Consider the following 22,387-nt stretch of genomic DNA (forward strand, 5'->3'; position numbering starts at 1 on the left):
ACCAGAGGGCAAAATAGTTCCTGAAAGAATGTATCAATTACCCTCCAGAAAGGGATCCTAAAATGAAAACACCAAGGAATGTTGTGGCCAAATTCTAGAACTATCAGATAACAGAAAATCCTGCAAGCATCCAGAAAGAAACAATTTAAATCCCAAGGAGCTACCATAAGGATTATGCAAGACCTGGCTGCAACAACATTAAGTGATCCAAGGACCTGAAATGAGATATTGTGAAGAGCAAGGGAACTTGGAGTGCAGCCAAGAATCCACTATCCAGCAAAGCTGAGCCTTCTCTTCCAGGGGAAAAGACATTTAATGATATGGGAAACTTCCAGCATTTCCTGATGAAAAGACCAAAGATAATTAGAAAATTTGGACATCAAACTGGAGGCTCAAGAGACACATGAAAAGGTTAAAAAAACGGTAAAGAAAAAAAACTTCCATCCAATAAGATGAAATTGGCTATATACCCACTTGGGAGAAAGATTCTCATAACCCTTGAGAATTGTAACTCTATTAGAGAGAATATACTTAGCCAAAAGTGATGAACACTCATGACTTTTCTGTGACTCAGAATGACTTTAAAACAACACCTCCTTAAAAATGGAGACAGTAAGGAGACAGGAAGATGGTGGAGATTGAATGGGGTAAATCTCATTACAGTAAGAAATACAAAGGATCTACTGCAAAAGAGGGGACAAAGGGAGGAGGTGAGAAACACCTGAATCTTCCTTTCATCAGATTTGGCTTTAAGTTAATTTAAATACACTAGGTTAAATTAAGAAACTTATCTTACCTTTCAAGTATTAAAAGGGGAAAAGGGGAAAAGGGGAGGGAGAGACAGGGGAGGAGGGAGAAAAGGGGGAACTAACAGAAAGAAGGGAAGAAAGAAGGGGAAAAGGGAAAGGGGAAAGAAAGGGGAGGGGTTGATACAGGAAGGTAAATACACTGAAGGTGGTGGTATTCAGAAACAAAATATCAGGGAATATGGATAAAGGGAAAAGAGGGGAAAAATACAAAGAGAGGGAAGATAACATGGAGGGCAATAAGGAGTTAGTAATTATAACTTTGAATGTGAATGAGATAAACTCCCCCTTAAAACATACCCAAATAGTGGAGTGGATTGAAAACCAGAATCCTACAATATGCTGCTTATAAGAAACTCATTTGAAGCAGAGAGATACATATAGAGTAAAGGTAAAAGGTTAGAACAAAATATATTTTGTTTCAACTGAAGTGAAAAAAGCAGGGGTAGCAATCCTTATCTCAGACAAACCAGCTGCAAAAATAGTGTTAAAAGAGATAAGGAAGGAAACGATATCCTCCTAAAAGGTACCATAGATAATAAAGTAATTTCAATACTAAATGTGTATGCACCTGATGGTATAGCATCCAAATTCTTAGAGGAGAAATTGAAGGAGTTACAGGATGACAGACAGCAAAAATCTACCAGTGGGAGACCTCAAACTCCCACTCTCAGATTTCAATAAATCTAACCATAAAATAAACAAGAAGGAAGTTAAGGAGGTAAATAGATTGTTAGAAAACCTAAACATGAGAGACTTATGGAAGAAACTGAATGGGGGATAGTAAGGAATATACTTTCTTTTCTGCAGTACATGGCACCTACACAACAAAGATCATGTACTAGGGCATAAAAACTAATAATCAATTGCAGAAAAAGCAGAAATAGTGAATACATCTTTCTCATATCATAATGCAATAAAAATCACATGCAATGTTGGACCAGGGAGATACAGACCCAAAACTAATTGGAAACTAAATACCCTCATTTTAAAGAATGAGTGGCTCAAACAACAAATTATAGAAAGAATTAATATTTTTATCCTAAATAATGACAATAATGAAACAATATAACAAAACCTGTGGTATACACTCAAGGTGGCTGTTAGGGGATATATTAATCTTTAAATGCTTATATGGATCAGAGAAAGAGGAAATCAATGAACTAAATATGCAACTAAAAAATTATAGAGAGAACAAATTAAACCCCCCAACTACTTAGAATTAGGAATTCCAAAAATTAAAGGAGAAATTAATAAAATCTAAAGCAATGAAACTATTGAACTAATAAATAAAACCAAGTGTGGTTTTATGAAAAAATCAATAAAATTGATAACTCTCTGGTCAGTTTGGTTAAAAAAAACCAAATTGCTAGTATCATAAATGAAAAAGGTGAGCTCACCATCAATGGGGTGGAAATTAAAGTAATAATTCCGAATTATTTTGCCCAATTCTATGCCAATAAATTTGACGATCTGAGTGAAATGGATGGATATTTACAATAATGTAAGTAGCCGATGTTAAATGAGAGGAAATTAAATACCTAAATAACTCTCTATCTCAGAAAAAGAAATTCAACAAGCTATTACTGAATTCCCTAAGAAAAAAATCTCCAGAGCCAGATGGATTCACAAGTGAATTCTATCAAACATTTAAGGAACAATTTGTTCCAATTCTATATAAACTCCTTGGAAAAATAGGTGAAGACTGAACTCTGCCTAACTCTTTTTAATGACACCAATATGGTGCTGATGTCTAAACCAGGAAGATGAATATAGTTGCAAAAATCTTTTTTTTTTTTAGGGTTTTTTTTGCAAGGCAAATGGGGTTAAGTGGCTTGCCCAAGGCCACACGCCTAGGTGATGATGAAGTGTGTGAGACTGGATTTGAAACCAGGTACTCCTGACTCCAGGGCCGGTGCTTTATCCACTATGCCACCTAGCTGCCCCAGAGTTGCAAAAATCTTAAATAAAATCTTAGCAAAATGATTACAAGTTATCGCTAGGATAATACATTAAGACTAAGTAGGATTTATCCTAGGAATGTTGGGCTGGTTCAATACTAAGAATACTGTTAGGTTTGTTATTGATATAATCAATTATACTGTCAGAAATCATATGATTATATCAATAGATGCTGAAAAGGCTCATTTGTACTAAAAATACTGGAGAGTTTAGCAATAAGTGGATTGTTCCTTAGAAAAATAACCAGTATGAGGGGTGGCTAGGTGGTGCAGTGGATAGAGCACTGGCCTTGGAGTCAATAGTACCTGAGTTCAAATCCGGCCTCAGACACTTCATCATCACCTAGCCATGTGGCCTTGGGCAAGCCACTTAACCCCCTTGCCTTGCAAAAACTAAAAAAAAAAAATAAAATAAAATAACCAATATCTACCGGAAATCATCAACAAGCATCATATGCAATGCGATTAGGCTAGAGGCATTCCCAGTAACATCAGGGGTGAAGCAAGGATGCCCGTTATTACCACTACTATTCAATATTGTATTAGAAATGTTAGCTTCAGCTGTAAGAGAAGAAAAAGAAATCGAAGGAATTAGAATTGGGAAGGAAGAGACAAAACTCTCCCTCTTTGCAGATGGCATGATGGTATATCTAGAGAATTCCAAAAAATCATCTTAAAAACTACTAGAAATAAGTAACAACTTTAGCAAAGTCACAGGATATAAAATAAACCATCATAAATCCTCAGCATTTCTATATATGACTAACAAGATACAGCAGAAAGAGCTAGAAAGAGAAATCCCATTCAGAGTAACCTCAGCCAGTATAAAATACCTGGAAGTCTACCTGCCAAGGAAGACTTAAAAATTTTTTAAAACAGTTACAAAACACTTATCACACAAATGAAATCAGGTTTAAATAACTGGGCAAATGTCAACTGCTCATGGATAGGTCAAGCTAATGTAATAAATATGACAATCCTACCAAAATTAAACTGCTTTGTTTAGTGCCCTACCAATCAAAATTCCAAAAAAAATTACCTTAATGAGTTAGAAAAAATTGTAGGTAAATTCATATGGAGAAATAAAAAGTCAACAATTTCCAGGGATTCAATGCAAAAAAAAGTGCAAAAGAAGGAGGCTTAGCCTTACCAGATCTAAAATTATATTATAAAGCATCAGTCATCAAAACTGTCTGGTATTGGCTAAGAAACAGAGTGGTGGATCAGTGGAATAGACTAGGTGCAAAAGAGATAGCAGGAAATGATTATAATAATCTGCTGTTTGATAGATCCAAAGACTCCAGCTATTGGGCTAAAAACTCTCTTTTTGATAAAAACTATTTGGAAAATTGGAAGTTAGTATGGATGAAACTTGGATTAGACTAACACCTCACACATTATACCAAGATAAGATCAAAAGGGATATAGGATTTAGACATACAAAGCAATATTATAAGCAAACTAGAAGATCAAGAAAACAAACTAGATAATTTTGATTACATTAAATTAAAAGCTTTTGTACAGACAAAAAACACTAAACCAAGATCAAAACAAATGTGGTAAATTGGGAACCAATTTTTACAAGTAGTATTTCTAATGAAGGATTCATTTCTAAAATGGAGAATTGAGTCAAATTCATAAAAAAGAGGCCATTTCCCCAATTAACAAATGGTCAAAGGATATACAAAGGTAATTTTACAGATGAGGAAATCAAAGTAATCCATAGTCATATGAAAAATTGCTCTAAAACACTACTTATTAGAGAAAATGTAAATTAACGCATCTCTGATGTACCACCTCATACCTCACAGACTGGTCAATATGACCAGAAATGACAATGCTCAGTGTTGGAAGGAATGTGGGAAATCTGGGACACTGATACATTGTTGATGGAGCTGTGAATTCATCCAACCTTTCTGGACAGCAATTTAGAAATATGCTCAAAGGGCAATAAAAATGTGCATACCCTTTGATCCATCAATACCACTACTGGTTTTATACCCTGAAGAGCTCATGAAAAAGCATAAGAACATCACTTGTACAAAAATATTCACCCCAGATATGTTTGTGGTGGCAAAGAATTGGAAATCAAGTGATTGTCCATTAGTTGGAAAATGTCTGAACAAATTTTGGTATATGTACATTATGGAATACTATAGAGGGAACACCAGGAGGCATGGGACTGGAAGGATTTGCATAAACCAGTACTGAGTGAGATGATCAGAACCAGAAGAACATTGTATACCCTAAAGGCAACATGGGAATGAAGCTTAATGGACTTGCTCATTTCATCAGTGCAACAGTCTGGCACAATTTTAGGGTATCTCTGATGGAGAATACCATCTATATCCAGAGAAAGAATTGTGGAGTTTAAATGAAGACCAAAGAATGTTACCTTCAATTTTAAAAAAGCTGTCTTATATACTACATAATTTTGCTATCTCTTATATTTTATTTTTTCCTCAAGGATATGATTTTTTCTCTCAGTGCATTCAATTTTGATCAATGTATAGCATGGGAACAATGTAAAGATCAACAAACTGCCTTCTGTGGGGAGCATGGGGGGAGGGAAGGGAGGTTGGGGGAAAATTATTTAATTTAATTTTTTCCCAATTACATGCAAAAGTAGTTTTCAGCATTCATTTCTTTGGAAGTTTATGAGTTCCAAATTTTTTTACAACCCTCCCTGCCCTCCCCTTTCCCCCTTGATGGCAGTGAACAATTTGGTAAAAGTTGTACAATCATGTTTAAAACATTTCCATATTAGTCATGTTGTAAAAGAGGAATTAGAAATAAGGGGGGGAAACCATGATAAAGAAAGAAAAAACATTAAAGACTTAAAAAAGTGAACATAGTATGTTTTGCTCTGCATTCAGATTCCATAGTTTTTCCTCTGGATATGGATGGTATTTTCCATAACAGGTCTCTCTTTGTTTCCTGAACTGCTGAGAGGAACTGTGTTCATAGTTGAATATCTCACAGTATTGCTTTTTATGTATTCAGTGTTCTCTTGGTTCTGTTCACTTTACTCAGAATCAGTGAAAAGGTTAAAAAAACGGTAAAGAAAAAAAACTTCCATCCAATAAGATGAAATTGGCTATATACCCACTTGGGAGAAAGATTCTCATAACCCTTGAGAATTGTAACTCTATTAGAGAGAATATACTTAGCCAAAAGTGATGAACACTCATGACTTTTCTGTGACTCAGAATGACTTTAAAACAACACCTCCTTAAAAATGGAGACAGTAAGGAGACAGGAAGATGGTGGAGATTGAATGGGGTAAATCTCATTACAGTAAGAAATACAAAGGATCTACTGCAAAAGAGGGGACAAAGGGAGGAGGTGAGAAACACCTGAATCTTCCTTTCATCAGATTTGGCTTTAAGTTAATTTAAATACACTAGGTTAAATTAAGAAACTTATCTTACCTTTCAAGTATTAAAAGGGGAAAAGGGGAAAAGGGGAGGGAGAGACAGGGGAGGAGGGAGAAAAGGGGGAACTAACAGAAAGAAGGGAAGAAAGAAGGGGAAAAGGGAAAGGGGAAAGAAAGGGGAGGGGTTGATACAGGAAGGTAAATACACTGAAGGTGGTGGTATTCAGAAACAAAATATCAGGGAATATGGATCAAGGGAAAAGAGGGGAAAAATACAAAGAGAGGGAAGATAACATGGAGGGCAATAAGGAGTTAGTAATTATAACTTTGAATGTGAATGAGATAAACTCCCCCTTAAAACATACCCAAATAGTGGAGTGGATTGAAAACCAGAATCCTACAATATGCTGCTTATAAGAAACTCATTTGAAGCAGAGAGATACATATAGAGTAAAGGTAAAAGGTTAGAACAAAATATATTTTGTTTCAACTGAAGTGAAAAAAGCAGGGGTAGCAATCCTTATCTCAGACAAACCAGCTGCAAAAATAGTGTTAAAAGAGATAAGGAAGGAAACGATATCCTCCTAAAAGGTACCATAGATAATAAAGTAATTTCAATACTAAATGTGTATGCACCTGATGGTATAGCATCCAAATTCTTAGAGGAGAAATTGAAGGAGTTACAGGATGACAGACAGCAAAAATCTACCAGTGGGAGACCTCAAACTCCCACTCTCAGATTTCAATAAATCTAACCATAAAATAAACAAGAAGGAAGTTAAGGAGGTAAATAGATTGTTAGAAAACCTAAACATGAGAGACTTATGGAAGAAACTGAATGGGGGATAGTAAGGAATATACTTTCTTTTCTGCAGTACATGGCACCTACACAACAAAGATCATGTACTAGGGCATAAAAACTAATAATCAATTGCAGAAAAAGCAGAAATAGTGAATACATCTTTCTCATATCATAATGCAATAAAAATCACATGCAATGTTGGACCAGGGAGATACAGACCCAAAACTAATTGGAAACTAAATACCCTCATTTTAAAGAATGAGTGGCTCAAACAACAAATTATAGAAAGAATTAATATTTTTATCCTAAATAATGACAATAATGAAACAATATAACAAAACCTGTGGTATACACTCAAGGTGGCTGTTAGGGGATATATTAATCTTTAAATGCTTATATGGATCAGAGAAAGAGGAAATCAATGAACTAAATATGCAACTAAAAAATTATAGAGAGAACAAATTAAACCCCCCAACTACTTAGAATTAGGAATTCCAAAAATTAAAGGAGAAATTAATAAAATCTAAAGCAATGAAACTATTGAACTAATAAATAAAACCAAGTGTGGTTTTATGAAAAAATCAATAAAATTGATAACTCTCTGGTCAGTTTGGTTAAAAAAAACCAAATTGCTAGTATCATAAATGAAAAAGGTGAGCTCACCATCAATGGGGTGGAAATTAAAGTAATAATTCCGAATTATTTTGCCCAATTCTATGCCAATAAATTTGACGATCTGAGTGAAATGGATGGATATTTACAATAATGTAAGTAGCCGATGTTAAATGAGAGGAAATTAAATACCTAAATAACTCTCTATCTCAGAAAAAGAAATTCAACAAGCTATTACTGAATTCCCTAAGAAAAAAATCTCCAGAGCCAGATGGATTCACAAGTGAATTCTATCAAACATTTAAGGAACAATTTGTTCCAATTCTATATAAACTCCTTGGAAAAATAGGTGAAGACTGAACTCTGCCTAACTCTTTTTAATGACACCAATATGGTGCTGATGTCTAAACCAGGAAGATGAATATAGTTGCAAAAATCTTTTTTTTTTTTAGGGTTTTTTTTGCAAGGCAAATGGGGTTAAGTGGCTTGCCCAAGGCCACACGCCTAGGTGATGATGAAGTGTGTGAGACTGGATTTGAAACCAGGTACTCCTGACTCCAGGGCCGGTGCTTTATCCACTATGCCACCTAGCTGCCCCAGAGTTGCAAAAATCTTAAATAAAATCTTAGCAAAATGATTACAAGTTATCGCTAGGATAATACATTAAGACTAAGTAGGATTTATCCTAGGAATGTTGGGCTGGTTCAATACTAAGAATACTGTTAGGTTTGTTATTGATATAATCAATTATACTGTCAGAAATCATATGATTATATCAATAGATGCTGAAAAGGCTCATTTGTACTAAAAATACTGGAGAGTTTAGCAATAAGTGGATTGTTCCTTAGAAAAATAACCAGTATGAGGGGTGGCTAGGTGGTGCAGTGGATAGAGCACTGGCCTTGGAGTCAATAGTACCTGAGTTCAAATCCGGCCTCAGACACTTCATCATCACCTAGCCATGTGGCCTTGGGCAAGCCACTTAACCCCCTTGCCTTGCAAAAACTAAAAAAAAAAAATAAAATAAAATAACCAATATCTACCGGAAATCATCAACAAGCATCATATGCAATGCGATTAGGCTAGAGGCATTCCCAGTAACATCAGGGGTGAAGCAAGGATGCCCGTTATTACCACTACTATTCAATATTACTTGCTGTCTGTTACTGACACTTGCATTAGAATAATTAGAGAAAAATTAGTTGAAACTCTTGGCATGGAGGCAGTTACATGGATACGTGGAACAGAGAGATACAGTGGCTAGAGTATCAGCCCTGCAGTCAGGAGAACCTGAGTTCAAATCTGGCCTCAGACACTTTCTAATTGCCTAGCTATGTGGCCTTGGGCAAGCCACTTAACCCCATTGCCTTGCAAAAAAACAAACTTAAAAAAAAAGTAATCCAATTCCATAGTTTTTTCTTTGCATATGAATGGCATTTTCCATCATAAGAATTGTCCTTAATCACTGATCTGTTGAGAGAACCTGAGTCCATCATGGTTGATCATCTCTCAATGTTACCATTAATGTGTACAATATTCTCCTCTCTTCATTCAATATCAATTCATTAATTCATGTTTATTGATTACTTGATTGATAATCCTGTCTTTTGTCTTCACTGCTGAAAGAGACAAACTCAAGAGACATAGAGACATAGAAAGAGACAAAAACAAATTTTGTTTACTCCCACTTATATTCCATGTGGAGTATTTGAGAAATATGTTTTAAGAAAAATGTGTAGTACTGTATATAGTTATCCCAGCTGACTTCTATGATATGATGCAAAAGTAACTTAATTTTATTTAGGGTGTGGTCCTATGAGTATGTAGTATCGTTGTCTTATAAATATATAGTATGAAACCTTTCAGCAATAAAATTGCTTAGGATGATTAAAAATAAATTAGTTTGTAAAACCTTTGATATGATTCAAAAGAATATTGAAGAGAACATAATCTTTTTTTTGAAAGAACTTTTCATTACCACCAAACTTTGGGTGATTAAAAATCGTTCTAAAATTGCTTGAAACATTTGATCATCTTCTTTTGCAATGCTTTTGTTTTTAATAGTATTTTATTTTTTTCCAATTTTATGTAAAGACAATTTTTAACACTGATCTTTTTTAGGTTTTTGTAAGGCAAATGGGGTTAAGTGGCTTACCTAAGGCCATACACCTAGGTAATTATTAAGTGACTGAGGCCAGTGAATGAATAAGCAATGGAAAAAGAACTTAACTATAGGAAGCTGCATTGGGATTAGATTAGATCCAGATTTACATTCAGAAATAGATAATGAAGCTAAAAAAAAGTAAATTCTTTTTCAGTAAAAATGTCAAATGATCCCAAATAAGAAAAAGAGTTCTTGGAAGAACTTAAAATGATATAAATGGGGTGGCTAGGTGGCATGGGGTGGCAAGGTAGAGTAGTGGGTAGAGCTCCAGCCCTGAAGTCTGAATGAAGAAGGAAAAATAGGAGATAAAGTGAAGCATCTCAGCAGAAAAACAACTGATCTGGAGACCAGATCAAGGAGAAATAATATTAGAATAGGTAACCTACTTGAAAATTATAATTAAAAAGAATCTTGGTAAAATATTATTAGAAATTTTCAAGGGGACTCATAGCCAAGATGGTAGAGAGAAGACAGGCACTGTGCTAAGTCCTCCTGGTTCCCCCTCAAAAATAACATGAAAGAAACCTCTTGACAGAAATTCGATAACAAAACCCGGAAAAAGAAGCTAGGAGAAGAACACCTACCAACCCTGAGGACTGTGGGGGGAATGTGGGTTAACTTGGAAAAATTGGGGAAAAGAAACCCAAGAGAAAATTAACACATTGCAATAGAAAATCAACATCTTGCAACATGAAAACAAACTCTTAGAAAATAAAATTGCACAAATACAAAAAGAAAATAATTCTCTCAAAACTACACTTGGACAAATGGAAAACTCCTTCAAAAATATAATTGTTTCAAAAGAAAAATGAAGAAAATTCTTCTGTAAAAAAAGAATGGAATCTGTGGAAACTAATGACTTCAGGAGACAACAAGATTCGGTTAAACACAAACAAAAGATCGAAAAATTAGAAGGAAATGTAAAAAACCTCATCAGCAAAACCACTGACCTCAAAAATAGATCAAGAAGGGACAACCTGAGAATTACAGGTATTCCTGAAAATATTGAAGGTGGGGGGGGAAAGAGCCTGGACTAAATATTACAGGATTTAGTGATGGAAAAACTGCCCTGATATCATGGAACCAGAGGGCAAAATAGTTCCTGAAAGAATGTATCAATTACCCTCCAGAAAGGGATCCTAAAATGAAAACACCAAGGAATGTTGTGGCCAAATTCTAGAACTATCAGATAACAGAAAATCCTGCAAGCATCCAGAAAGAAACAATTTAAATCCCAAGGAGCTACCATAAGGATTATGCAAGACCTGGCTGCAACAACATTAAGTGATCCAAGGACCTGAAATGAGATATTGTGAAGAGCAAGGGAACTTGGAGTGCAGCCAAGAATCCACTATCCAGCAAAGCTGAGCCTTCTCTTCCAGGGGAAAAGACATTTAATGATATGGGAAACTTCCAGCATTTCCTGATGAAAAGACCAAAGATAATTAGAAAATTTGGACATCAAACTGGAGGCTCAAGAGACACATGAAAAGGTTAAAAAAACGGTAAAGAAAAAAAACTTCCATCCAATAAGATGAAATTGGCTATATACCCACTTGGGAGAAAGATTCTCATAACCCTTGAGAATTGTAACTCTATTAGAGAGAATATACTTAGCCAAAAGTGATGAACACTCATGACTTTTCTGTGACTCAGAATGACTTTAAAACAACACCTCCTTAAAAATGGAGACAGTAAGGAGACAGGAAGATGGTGGAGATTGAATGGGGTAAATCTCATTACAGTAAGAAATACAAAGGATCTACTGCAAAAGAGGGGACAAAGGGAGGAGGTGAGAAACACCTGAATCTTCCTTTCATCAGATTTGGCTTTAAGTTAATTTAAATACACTAGGTTAAATTAAGAAACTTATCTTACCTTTCAAGTATTAAAAGGGGAAAAGGGGAAAAGGGGAGGGGAGAGACAGGGGAGGAGGGAGGAGAAAAGGGGGAACTAACAGAAAGAAGGGAAGAAAGAAGGGGAAAAGGGAAAGGGGAAAGAAAGGGGAGGGGTTGATACAGGAAGGTAAATACACTGAAGGTGGTGGTATTCAGAAACAAAATATCAGGGAATATGGATAAAGGGAAAAGAGGGGAAAAATACAAAGAGAGGGAAGATAACATGGAGGGCAATAAGGAGTTAGTAATTATAACTTTGAATGTGAATGAGATAAACTCCCCCTTAAAACATACCCAAATAGTGGAGTGGATTGAAAACCAGAATCCTACAATATGCTGCTTATAAGAAACTCATTTGAAGCAGAGAGATACATATAGAGTAAAGGTAAAAGGTTAGAACAAAATATATTTTGTTTCAACTGAAGTGAAAAAAGCAGGGGTAGCAATCCTTATCTCAGACAAACCAGCTGCAAAAATAGTGTTAAAAGAGATAAGGAAGGAAACGATATCCTCCTAAAAGGTACCATAGATAATAAAGTAATTTCAATACTAAATGTGTATGCACCTGATGGTATAGCATCCAAATTCTTAGAGGAGAAATTGAAGGAGTTACAGGATGACAGACAGCAAAAATCTACCAGTGGGAGACCTCAAACTCCCACTCTCAGATTTCAATAAATCTAACCATAAAATAAACAAGAAGGAAGTTAAGGAGGTAAATAGATTGTTAGAAAACCTAAACATGAGAGACTTATGGAAGAAACTGAATGGGGGATAGTAAGGAATATACTTTCTTTTCTGCAGTACATGGCACCTACACAACAAAGATCATGTACTAGGGCATAAAAACTAATAATCAATTGCAGAAAAAGCAGAAATAGTGAATACATCTTTCTCATATCATAATGCAATAAAAATCACATGCAATGTTGGACCAGGGAGATACAGACCCAAAACTAATTGGAAACTAAATACCCTCATTTTAAAGAATGAGTGGCTCAAACAACAAATTATAGAAAGAATTAATATTTTTATCCTAAATAATGACAATAATGAAACAATATAACAAAACCTGTGGTATACACTCAAGGTGGCTGTTAGGGGATATATTAATCTTTAAATGCTTATATGGATCAGAGAAAGAGGAAATCAATGAACTAAATATGCAACTAAAAAAATTATAGAGAGAACAAATTAAACCCCCCAACTACTTAGAATTAGGAATTCCAAAAATTAAAGGAGAAATTAATAAAATCTAAAGCAATGAAACTATTGAACTAATAAATAAAACCAAGTGTGGTTTTATGAAAAAATCAATAAAATTGATAACTCTCTGGTCAGTTTGATTAAAAAAAACCAAATTGCTAGTATCATAAATGAAAAAGGTGAGCTCACCATCAATGGGGTGGAAATTAAAGTAATAATTCCGAATTATTTTGCCCAATTCTATGCCAATAAATTTGACGATCTGAGTGAAATGGATGGATATTTACAATAATGTAAGTAGCCGATGTTAAATGAGAGGAAATTAAATACCTAAATAACTCTCTATCTCAGAAAAAGAAATTCAACAAGCTATTACTGAATTCCCTAAGAAAAAAATCTCCAGAGCCAGATGGATTCACAAGTGAATTCTATCAAACATTTAAGGAACAATTTGTTCCAATTCTATATAAACTCCTTGGAAAAATAGGTGAAGACTGAACTCTGCCTAACTCTTTTTAATGACACCAATATGGTGCTGATGTCTAAACCAGGAAGAGTTAAAACAGAAAGAAAATTACAGACCTATGTCCCTGATGAATATAGTTGCAAAAATCTTTTTTTTTTTAGGGTTTTTTTTTGCAAGGCAAATGGGGTTAAGTGGCTTGCCCAAGGCCACACGCCTAGGTGATGATGAAGTGTGTGAGACTGGATTTGAAACCAGGTACTCCTGACTCCAGGGGCCGGTGCTTTATCCACTATGCCACCTAGCTGCCCCAGAGTTGCAAAAATCTTAAATAAAATCTTAGCAAAATGATTACAAGTTATCGCTAGGATAATACATTAAGACTAAGTAGGATTTATCCTAGGAATGTTGGGCTGGTTCAATACTAAGAATACTGTTAGGTTTGTTATTGATATAATCAATTATACTGTCAGAAATCATATGATTATATCAATAGATGCTGAAAAGGCTCATTTGTACTAAAAATACTGGAGAGTTTAGCAATAAGTGGATTGTTCCTTAGAAAAATAACCAGTATGAGGGGTGGCTAGGTGGTGCAGTGGATAGAGCACCGGCCTTGGAGTCAATAGTACCTGAGTTCAAATCCGGCCTCAGACACTTCATCATCACCTAGCCATGTGGCCTTGGGCAAGCCACTTAACCCCCTTGCCTTGCAAAAACTAAAAAAAAAAATAAAATAAAATAACCAATATCTACCGGAAATCATCAACAAGCATCATATGCAATGCGATTAGGCTAGAGGCATTCCCAGTAACATCAGGGGTGAAGCAAGGATGCCCGTTATTACCACTACTATTCAATATTGTATTAGAAATGTTAGCTTCAGCTGTAAGAGAAGAAAAAGAAATCGAAGGAATTAGAATTGGGAAGGAAGAGACAAAACTCTCCCTCTTTGCAGATGGCATGATGGTATATCTAGAGAATTCCAAAAAATCATCTTAAAAACTACTAGAAATAAGTAACAACTTTAGCAAAGTCACAGGATATAAAATAAACCATCATAAATCCTCAGCATTTCTATATATGACTAACAAGATACAGCAGAAAGAGCTAGAAAGAGAAATCCCATTCAGAGTAACCTCAGCCAGTATAAAATACCTGGAAGTCTACCTGCCAAGGAAGACTTAAAAATTTTTTAAAACAGTTACAAAACACTTATCACACAAATGAAATCAGGTTTAAATAACTGGGCAAATGTCAACTGCTCATGGATAGGTCAAGCTAATGTAATAAATATGACAATCCTACCAAAATTAAACTGCTTTGTTTAGTGCCCTACCAATCAAAATTCCAAAAAAAATTACCTTAATGAGTTAGAAAAAATTGTAGGTAAATTCATATGGAGAAATAAAAAGTCAACAATTTCCAGGGATTCAATGCAAAAAAAAGTGCAAAAGAAGGAGGCTTAGCCTTACCAGATCTAAAATTATATTATAAAGCATCAGTCATCAAAACTGTCTGGTATTGGCTAAAAAACAGAGTGGTGGATCAGTGGAATAGACTAGGTGCAAAAGAGATAGCAGGAAATGATTATAATAATCTGCTGTTTGATAGATCCAAAGACTCCAGCTATTGGGCTAAAAACTCTCTTTTTGATAAAAACTATTTGGAAAATTGGAAGTTAGTATGGATGAAACTTGGATTAGACTAACACCTCACACATTATACCAAGATAAGATCAAAAGGGATATAGGATTTAGACATACAAAGCAATATTATAAGCAAACTAGAAGATCAAGAAAACAAACTAGATAATTTTGATTACATTAAATTAAAAGCTTTTGTACAGACAAAAAACACTAAACCAAGATCAAAACAAATGTGGTAAATTGGGAACCAATTTTTACAAGTAGTATTTCTAATGAAGGATTCATTTCTAAAATGGAGAATTGAGTCAAATTCATAAAAAAGAGGCCATTTCCCCAATTAACAAATGGTCAAAGGATATACAAAGGTAATTTTACAGATGAGGAAATCAAAGTAATCCATAGTCATATGAAAAATTGCTCTAAAACACTACTTATTAGAGAAAATGTAAATTAACGCATCTCTGATGTACCACCTCATACCTCACAGACTGGTCAATATGACCAGAAATGACAATGCTCAGTGTTGGAAGGAATGTGGGAAATCTGGGACACTGATACATTGTTGATGGAGCTGTGAATTCATCCAACCTTTCTGGACAGCAATTTAGAAATATGCTCAAAGGGCAATAAAAATGTGCATACCCTTTGATCCATCAATACCACTACTGGTTTTATACCCTGAAGAGCTCATGAAAAAGCATAAGAACATCACTTGTACAAAAATATTCACCCCAGATATGTTTGTGGTGGCAAAGAATTGGAAATCAAGTGATTGTCCATTAGTTGGAAAATGTCTGAACAAATTTTGGTATATGTACATTATGGAATACTATAGAGGGAACACCAGGAGGCATGGGACTGGAAGGATTTGCATAAACCAGTACTGAGTGAGATGATCAGAACCAGAAGAACATTGTATACCCTAAAGGCAACATGGGAATGAAGCTTAATGGACTTGCTCATTTCATCAGTGCAACAGTCTGGCACAATTTTAGGGTATCTCTGATGGAGAATACCATCTATATCCAGAGAAAGAATTGTGGAGTTTAAATGAAGACCAAAGAATGTTACCTTCAATTTTAAAAAAGCTGTCTTATATACTACATAATTTTGCTATCTCTTATATTTTATTTTTTCCTCAAGGATATGATTTTTCTCTCAGTGCATTCAATTTTGATCAATGTATAGCATGGGAACAATGTAAAGATCAACAAACTGCCTTCTGTGGGGAGCATGGGGGGAGGGAAGGGAGGTTGGGGGAAAATTGTAAAATTCAAAACATCACAAAAATGATATGTAGAAACTACTATTACATATAATTGGAGAACAAATTTTACATACATACATATACACACACACACACACACACACACACACACACACATATATATATATATATATATATATATTAAAAAAGAACTTATCAAGGAAAATTCCCCTAAATTTACCTGTAACAAGAAGGCAAAGGAGAAATGGGGAAAAAGTCACTAAATATCTTCTAAAAGAAATCCTAGGAGAAAAACTTCTTAGCGAAATTTCAAAACTCCCAGGTTAGGGAAAAATATTTGAAACAACAAGAAAAATAAATTTACATATACAGAGCTACAATACTGATTACAGATGACCTAGCAGCTACTACATTGAAGTAGTATAGGTCTTAGTATACTATATTCCATGGAGTAAAAGAGCTGATTTTATTACTAAGGGTAACTTACTCATCAATATGAAATATAATCCTGAATGGAAAAAGTGGACATTTAATAAACTGAAAGACTTATTGGTTGCCCCCCCAAAAAAACTAAAGAATAAATTCGACATATATGATCCAGGAGAAATATAAGGTAAACATTAAAGATCAATTATAAGGGATTCAATAAAGTCAAAATGTTTATTTATATATGAAAATATTAGCACAATTCTTATGACTATCTTCACTATTTGTAGTTTGAAAGAGTCTTGAACTGAGCTGAATTTGATGGGGTGATTCTAAAATAAAACAGATAAAAAGTAATTATCTTGTACATATGAGACATAAAACAAAAATATTGATACAGAAGAAGCTAGTAAGGAAGAAATGTATAGTGCTGAAACCTTACTTTCAACAGGAAAGGTATAAAGAGGGAAGAATATATGTACATAAAAGGGTATAAAAGAGCAAGATTACCATTCACAAACTTCTCCAATTTTTGCCAGGGTAAAAAAAAAAAAGCAAGGAAACAATTTCTTCTTTCTCCTCTTATTTGGTGTGCTTTTGCAACTTTCTCTCTGACCCAAAACTTCCTAACATCAGCTTTCAGAAAGAAAAGAATAGGCAATAATCCTTAAGATGAAGTATCAAGATAATATTTCTTTTTTAAAATTCTTATCCCCCAGTATAGTACCTGGCAAAGAGGAGACCCATAAAAACACTTCTTGATTGATTATGACAAATATATTATTAATTTTTATAAGAAATGAAATTAGAGGCTTAATCACATTATATTTATGAATTTAAGAAACTATCTCTAGGATCACCTGAATGTCTCATAAACCAGTCTCTGGGAATCACTGAACTATAATGCTTTTTAAGACTGTTGTTTCACAATGTAAAGACTGACAAATTGCCTTCTGTGGAGGGTGGGGAGAAGGAAGTAAGATTATAGGAAAAATTGTAAAACTCAAAATAAAATAAAATCTTTATACAAATCTTTTTGAAAAGAGATTACTGTTTCAGATACCTAAACTTAATGGTTCTTTTATTTCTTTTGGGGGGGGATTGTCTTTATTATTTAATTTTTTCCCAATTACATGCAAAAGTAGTTTTCAGCATTCATTTCTTTGGAAGTTTATGAGTTCCAAATTTTTTTACAACCCTCCCTGCCCTCCCCTTTCCCCCTTGATGGCAGTGAACAATTTGGTAAAAGTTGTACAATCATGTTTAAAACATTTCCATATTAGTCATGTTGTAAAAGAGGAATTAGAAATAAGGGGGGGAAACCATGATAAAGAAAGAAAAAACATTAAAGACTTAAAAAAGTGAACATAGTATGTTTTGCTCTGCATTCAGATTCCATAGTTTTTCCTCTGGATATGGATGGTATTTTCCATAACAGGTCTCTCTTTGTTTCCTGAACTGCTGAGAGGAACTGTGTTCATAGTTGAATATCTCACAGTATTGCTTTTTATGTATTCAGTGTTCTCTTGGTTCTGTTCACTTTACTCAGAATCAGTTCATATAAGTCTTTCTATGGTTCTCTAAAGTTTGTCCGTTAATGATTTCTTGCAGAACAATAGTACTCAATCACATTCATATACTACAACTTGTTCAATTATTCCACAAATGATGGACATCCCTTCAAATTTCAATTATTTGTCACTACTAAAAGAACAGCTATACATATTTTTGTATATGTGGAACTTTCTCCCTTTTTCATGATCTCTTCAGGCTACAGATAAAGTAGTGGTATTGCTAGATTAAATGGTATATACAATTTTATTGCCCTTTGAGCTTAGTTCCATATTGCTCTCCAGAATGATTGGATCCATTCACAATTCCCCCAACAGTGCATTAATGCCCCAATTTCCCACCTCCAACATTGATCATTTTCCTTTTTTGACAGCTTAGCCAATCTGATAGGTGTAATATCATACCTCAGAGTTGTTTTGATTTGTATTTCTCTCATCAATAATTATTTGGAGCATTTCTTCATATGACTATAGATTAATATCATATCACAAACTTCCTGTTTATATCCTTTGATCATTTTTCAACTTTAAAATTTTAAATTTGACTCAGTTCTCTCCATATTTTAGAAATGAGTCCTTTATCAGAAATGATTGCTGTGAAAATTATTTCCCATTTTTCTGAATTCCTTCATTATTGTTATTCTGCATTATTTGTTCAAAACTTTTTAAATTTAGATAGTTGAAATCATCCATTTTGCAATTTATTATGTTCTCTATCTCTTGTTTGGTCATAAACTTCTACCCTCTCCATAGATCTGACAGAGAGACTATTTCTTGTTCTTGGTCAGGGTATCACCCTTTGTGTCTAAATCCTGTACCCATTTTGACCTCATTTTGATATGGGGTGTGAGATGTTGGTCTATGCCTAGTTTTTGTCAAATAGTGAGTTCTTAGCACAAAAGCTAGTGTCTTTGGGTTTATCAAACTGTAGATTACTATAGTCATTTACTACTGCTTAATTTGTACCTAATCTATTCCACTGATCCACTTCTATATTTAATAATCCTTTTTTTAAAAAAAAGAGTAGTTCCAGATTCTTTTCATTTACTATGTCCTTATTTTCACAAAATAGAAAATATTAGATATGATTTAAATATATGCATATAAAAGCTTCTTTAATTATTATTGATACTATTAAACATTTTTTCTTCCTTGTGGATTTCAGTTGTGGATTTATTATACATTTTAAAGCATAGAAATTGGCCTCAGTAGACACTAGAGATTTTTCAGTTCAATAAAATAATATACTTCTGTTTCTCTTCATGCACATGGCTACCATTATGGGTCAGGTCCTCATCATCTCTTGATTGTATCTCTTATTATTTTTGTTACTAATCTTTTCTTTAATATATGCTCCATAATTTGACCTCTAAATCTTATTAAAGTGCATATTTTTCCTTCTCAAAAATTTGAAATGCAAATCTTCCATTTTATCTGAGAATTAACAATAGCCTTCACTTGCTATTGTCTTAAAGATTTATTTCATTGAATATGGAATCCAAATGATTTACATGGAAAATTTTCAAGACATCTCTTTTATTTCTTCTTTTTGTTTCCTCCCTTAATTCTTATTTTACCTTATATTGTACTTTGGTAGATTGGAATGGACATATTTAAAAGTGATTTGACAGTTGAAAAATTTAGCTTTAAGTGGATATTTATTTAGTCATTTAACTTATAAAACATTTAACCATAAAATAAAACCCCATTATTGTAAAATCTAAAACTTTTACTTCACATTATGCATATGGACAATAGTTTTGCCAGTATTGATAGTCCAAGGTGGATAAATTTATTTACTGCTACATTTGACATTGTTATTGTGAGATCTGAAAACTTAGCACTTCTATTTTTTTCTTGAATTTCTGCAATCCTAAAAGGCTAGTAAACTGTATAATTCTGTTTGTCATGCAAAGCCCTTTATAACCTAACCCGTTACCATACCTTTTCAGCCTTCTTATACCTTATTACCCTTACACACTCTCTGGTCTAGAGCAAGCTTCCTTGGCATTCTTTGCATAAAATATTCCCTATGTCTTCCCATTCTGAACATTTTTAGGGGCTGTTCCACCATGCCCTTGAATCATCTCCCTTATCACCTTCCCGTTGTGGATTTCCTCAAGTCTTAACTTTAATCCTGACTTGTTCAAATCATTAACTAGTGCCTTTCATATGTTTTTTGTTTCCATTTTATTTTGTACATAGATTGTTTGTACACAGTTTATTTGCATGGTGTCTCAGCTCATCAGAGCAGTAAATATCTTTTGCATTTTTTTTGTGTCCCCAGTGCTTAAAGGCACAGTACCTGGAAAACATAGTAAATATTTTTTGACTGATTTGAGTAACATTTCTCTTTATGTTTCAGTATGTTAAAAAGTAATTTATTATTTTGAATTTTTTTAAATAGTGTGAATCTGGAAGAACAGTTGGATCAACTTAAAGTTTTTAGATCCATGGAAATAGCTAAAATGCAAGAAGTGAATGCATGCCTGGAGCAGGATAGAGAAGGTAAATTAATTATATACATGAACACACTCAAACTTTATTTTCTATTCTCTCATGAAATTTTTATTTATTAATGAATCTAGTTTCCTTTCCTCTTTTCCCCATTTCCTGTCCCTATGCATGTAATTGCTTTCTTTTCTGCAATTTCTTTTTTATTTGTCTATATCCTCCTTTTCCTGCAAAAACCTTTCTGAAGTTCTACCTTTTTTTCCTGAATTCTTCCTTGATGAACACAACCCATAACAATTGATTTTTTTGTCTAATTTCTATTGTACTTTATATATTTCTACTCAATTGCATTACATCTTATCACATCTTTCAATTCCTGTTTAAATGGTTTAAATGTGCCTATAGAGTATAAAGTCTTTGTGGATAGGAATTAAGTCTTCTGTTCTTTTGGGGTTTTTTTTGCTCCATTGTACCAATAATTGTCCTTGATAAATTGTAGTTGATGGATTGTTATTCAATTAAATTGAAATATTATATTTGTCTAATCTGCCAAAGGGCTTTGCAGAGGTAGACAAAAAAGCAGATGGAGGGGTGGCTAGGTGGCACAGTGAATAGAGCACTAGCCTTGGAGTCAGGAGGACCTGGGTTCAAATCCGACCTCAGACACTTAATAATTACCTAGCCGCATGGCCTTGGGCAAGCCACTTAAACCCATTACCTTGAAAAATCTGAAAAAAAAAAGTAGATGGATAAAATCCAAAGAATGTAATTCATTTAGACTTACAAATTCTTATGACTGAGATTTCACAACAAAAACTGTTTTAAAATTTGAGTCACCATGAATTCATGGTAGTTGTTTAATCATTAAAACTTGATTCAGAGATACAGAAAAAATAGTGATGGACACTACCACTATGTCTATACATAGAGAAATAGGAATAGTGGAACTCACCAAGGATTGCTTCTGGGATGCATATGTTAATTTTTAATGTGCTTCATCTGGAAAAGAAGTTTACAATGCCACATTCAGATCTGTAGATGATATTAAGTGTTTATGGATAATGAAATGCATAAAGAAGATTTTGTGAACCCCTCTGTAAGTGAGGCAAGAAACAAAAAAAAACTACATTGCTATAAATGAATATTAATTAATTTAGGGATACATGATTCAAACTTTAATTGTACGTTGATAACCTTTCTCCCAATCAAGAGAGGAGAAAGAGGACAGTCAACTTCAGAAAAGGGGAAGGAAATTCAGGAGAGGATAGTGTCATCAAAGCTATATTAAGAGAAAGTCTGAAGGTCAGTAGTGCCAAGCAGCAGAGGAAGTAAGGAAATATAGAAAAGATAAGAATTACTTATTCAGAATAAAAGGACATCTTTGGTGATATTAGAGCAATTTCATTGGAGTGATAGGACAAAGAAATCTGATTGTTGAGATTTTGTATTGGGAAGAAAGAAAATGAAGATAAGAATTAGTAAAGATTTAGAAATAATTTAGAATCCATTTTTGACCTGAAAAGAGAAGATAGAATAATAATCATTAAAGTTAAAATTATTACTTATGTGCTGAAGAAAAAACAGAACAGAACAAAATATGGAAGTTAAGATTTGGGTTTCACAGTTTTCCTTAGAGTAATTTGAAAATTCTGGTTCAGGTTCAGTCCCTGATTATTCTGGGTCTGCCATTAAATAGTTTTTAAATTAGGAACCAAGTAAAAATATCTACTATCCTTTAGATTCAGTATAATGTGGAGCAAGACCTTAACAA

The 22,387-nt window shown here is 33.9% G+C and overlaps 1 protein-coding gene across 2 annotated transcripts in view; it reads left to right on the forward strand.

Annotated features, from left to right (window-relative positions):
• The window catches only part of CNTLN (centlein), a 585,894-nt gene that overhangs the window by 392,654 nt on the left and 170,853 nt on the right, over positions 1–22,387 (forward strand). For both annotated transcript variants that reach the window (XM_074197564.1, XM_074197563.1), the window contains exon 13: positions 20,570–20,670. In XM_074197564.1, coding sequence (XP_074053665.1) covers positions 20,570–20,670 — 101 coding nt within the window. The remainder of the gene's footprint in view (positions 1–20,569; positions 20,671–22,387) is intronic.

This window comes from Macrotis lagotis, chromosome 8 (genome assembly GCF_037893015.1).
Source record: "Macrotis lagotis isolate mMagLag1 chromosome 8, bilby.v1.9.chrom.fasta, whole genome shotgun sequence".
Lineage (NCBI taxonomy): Eukaryota > Metazoa > Chordata > Mammalia > Peramelemorphia > Peramelidae > Macrotis > Macrotis lagotis.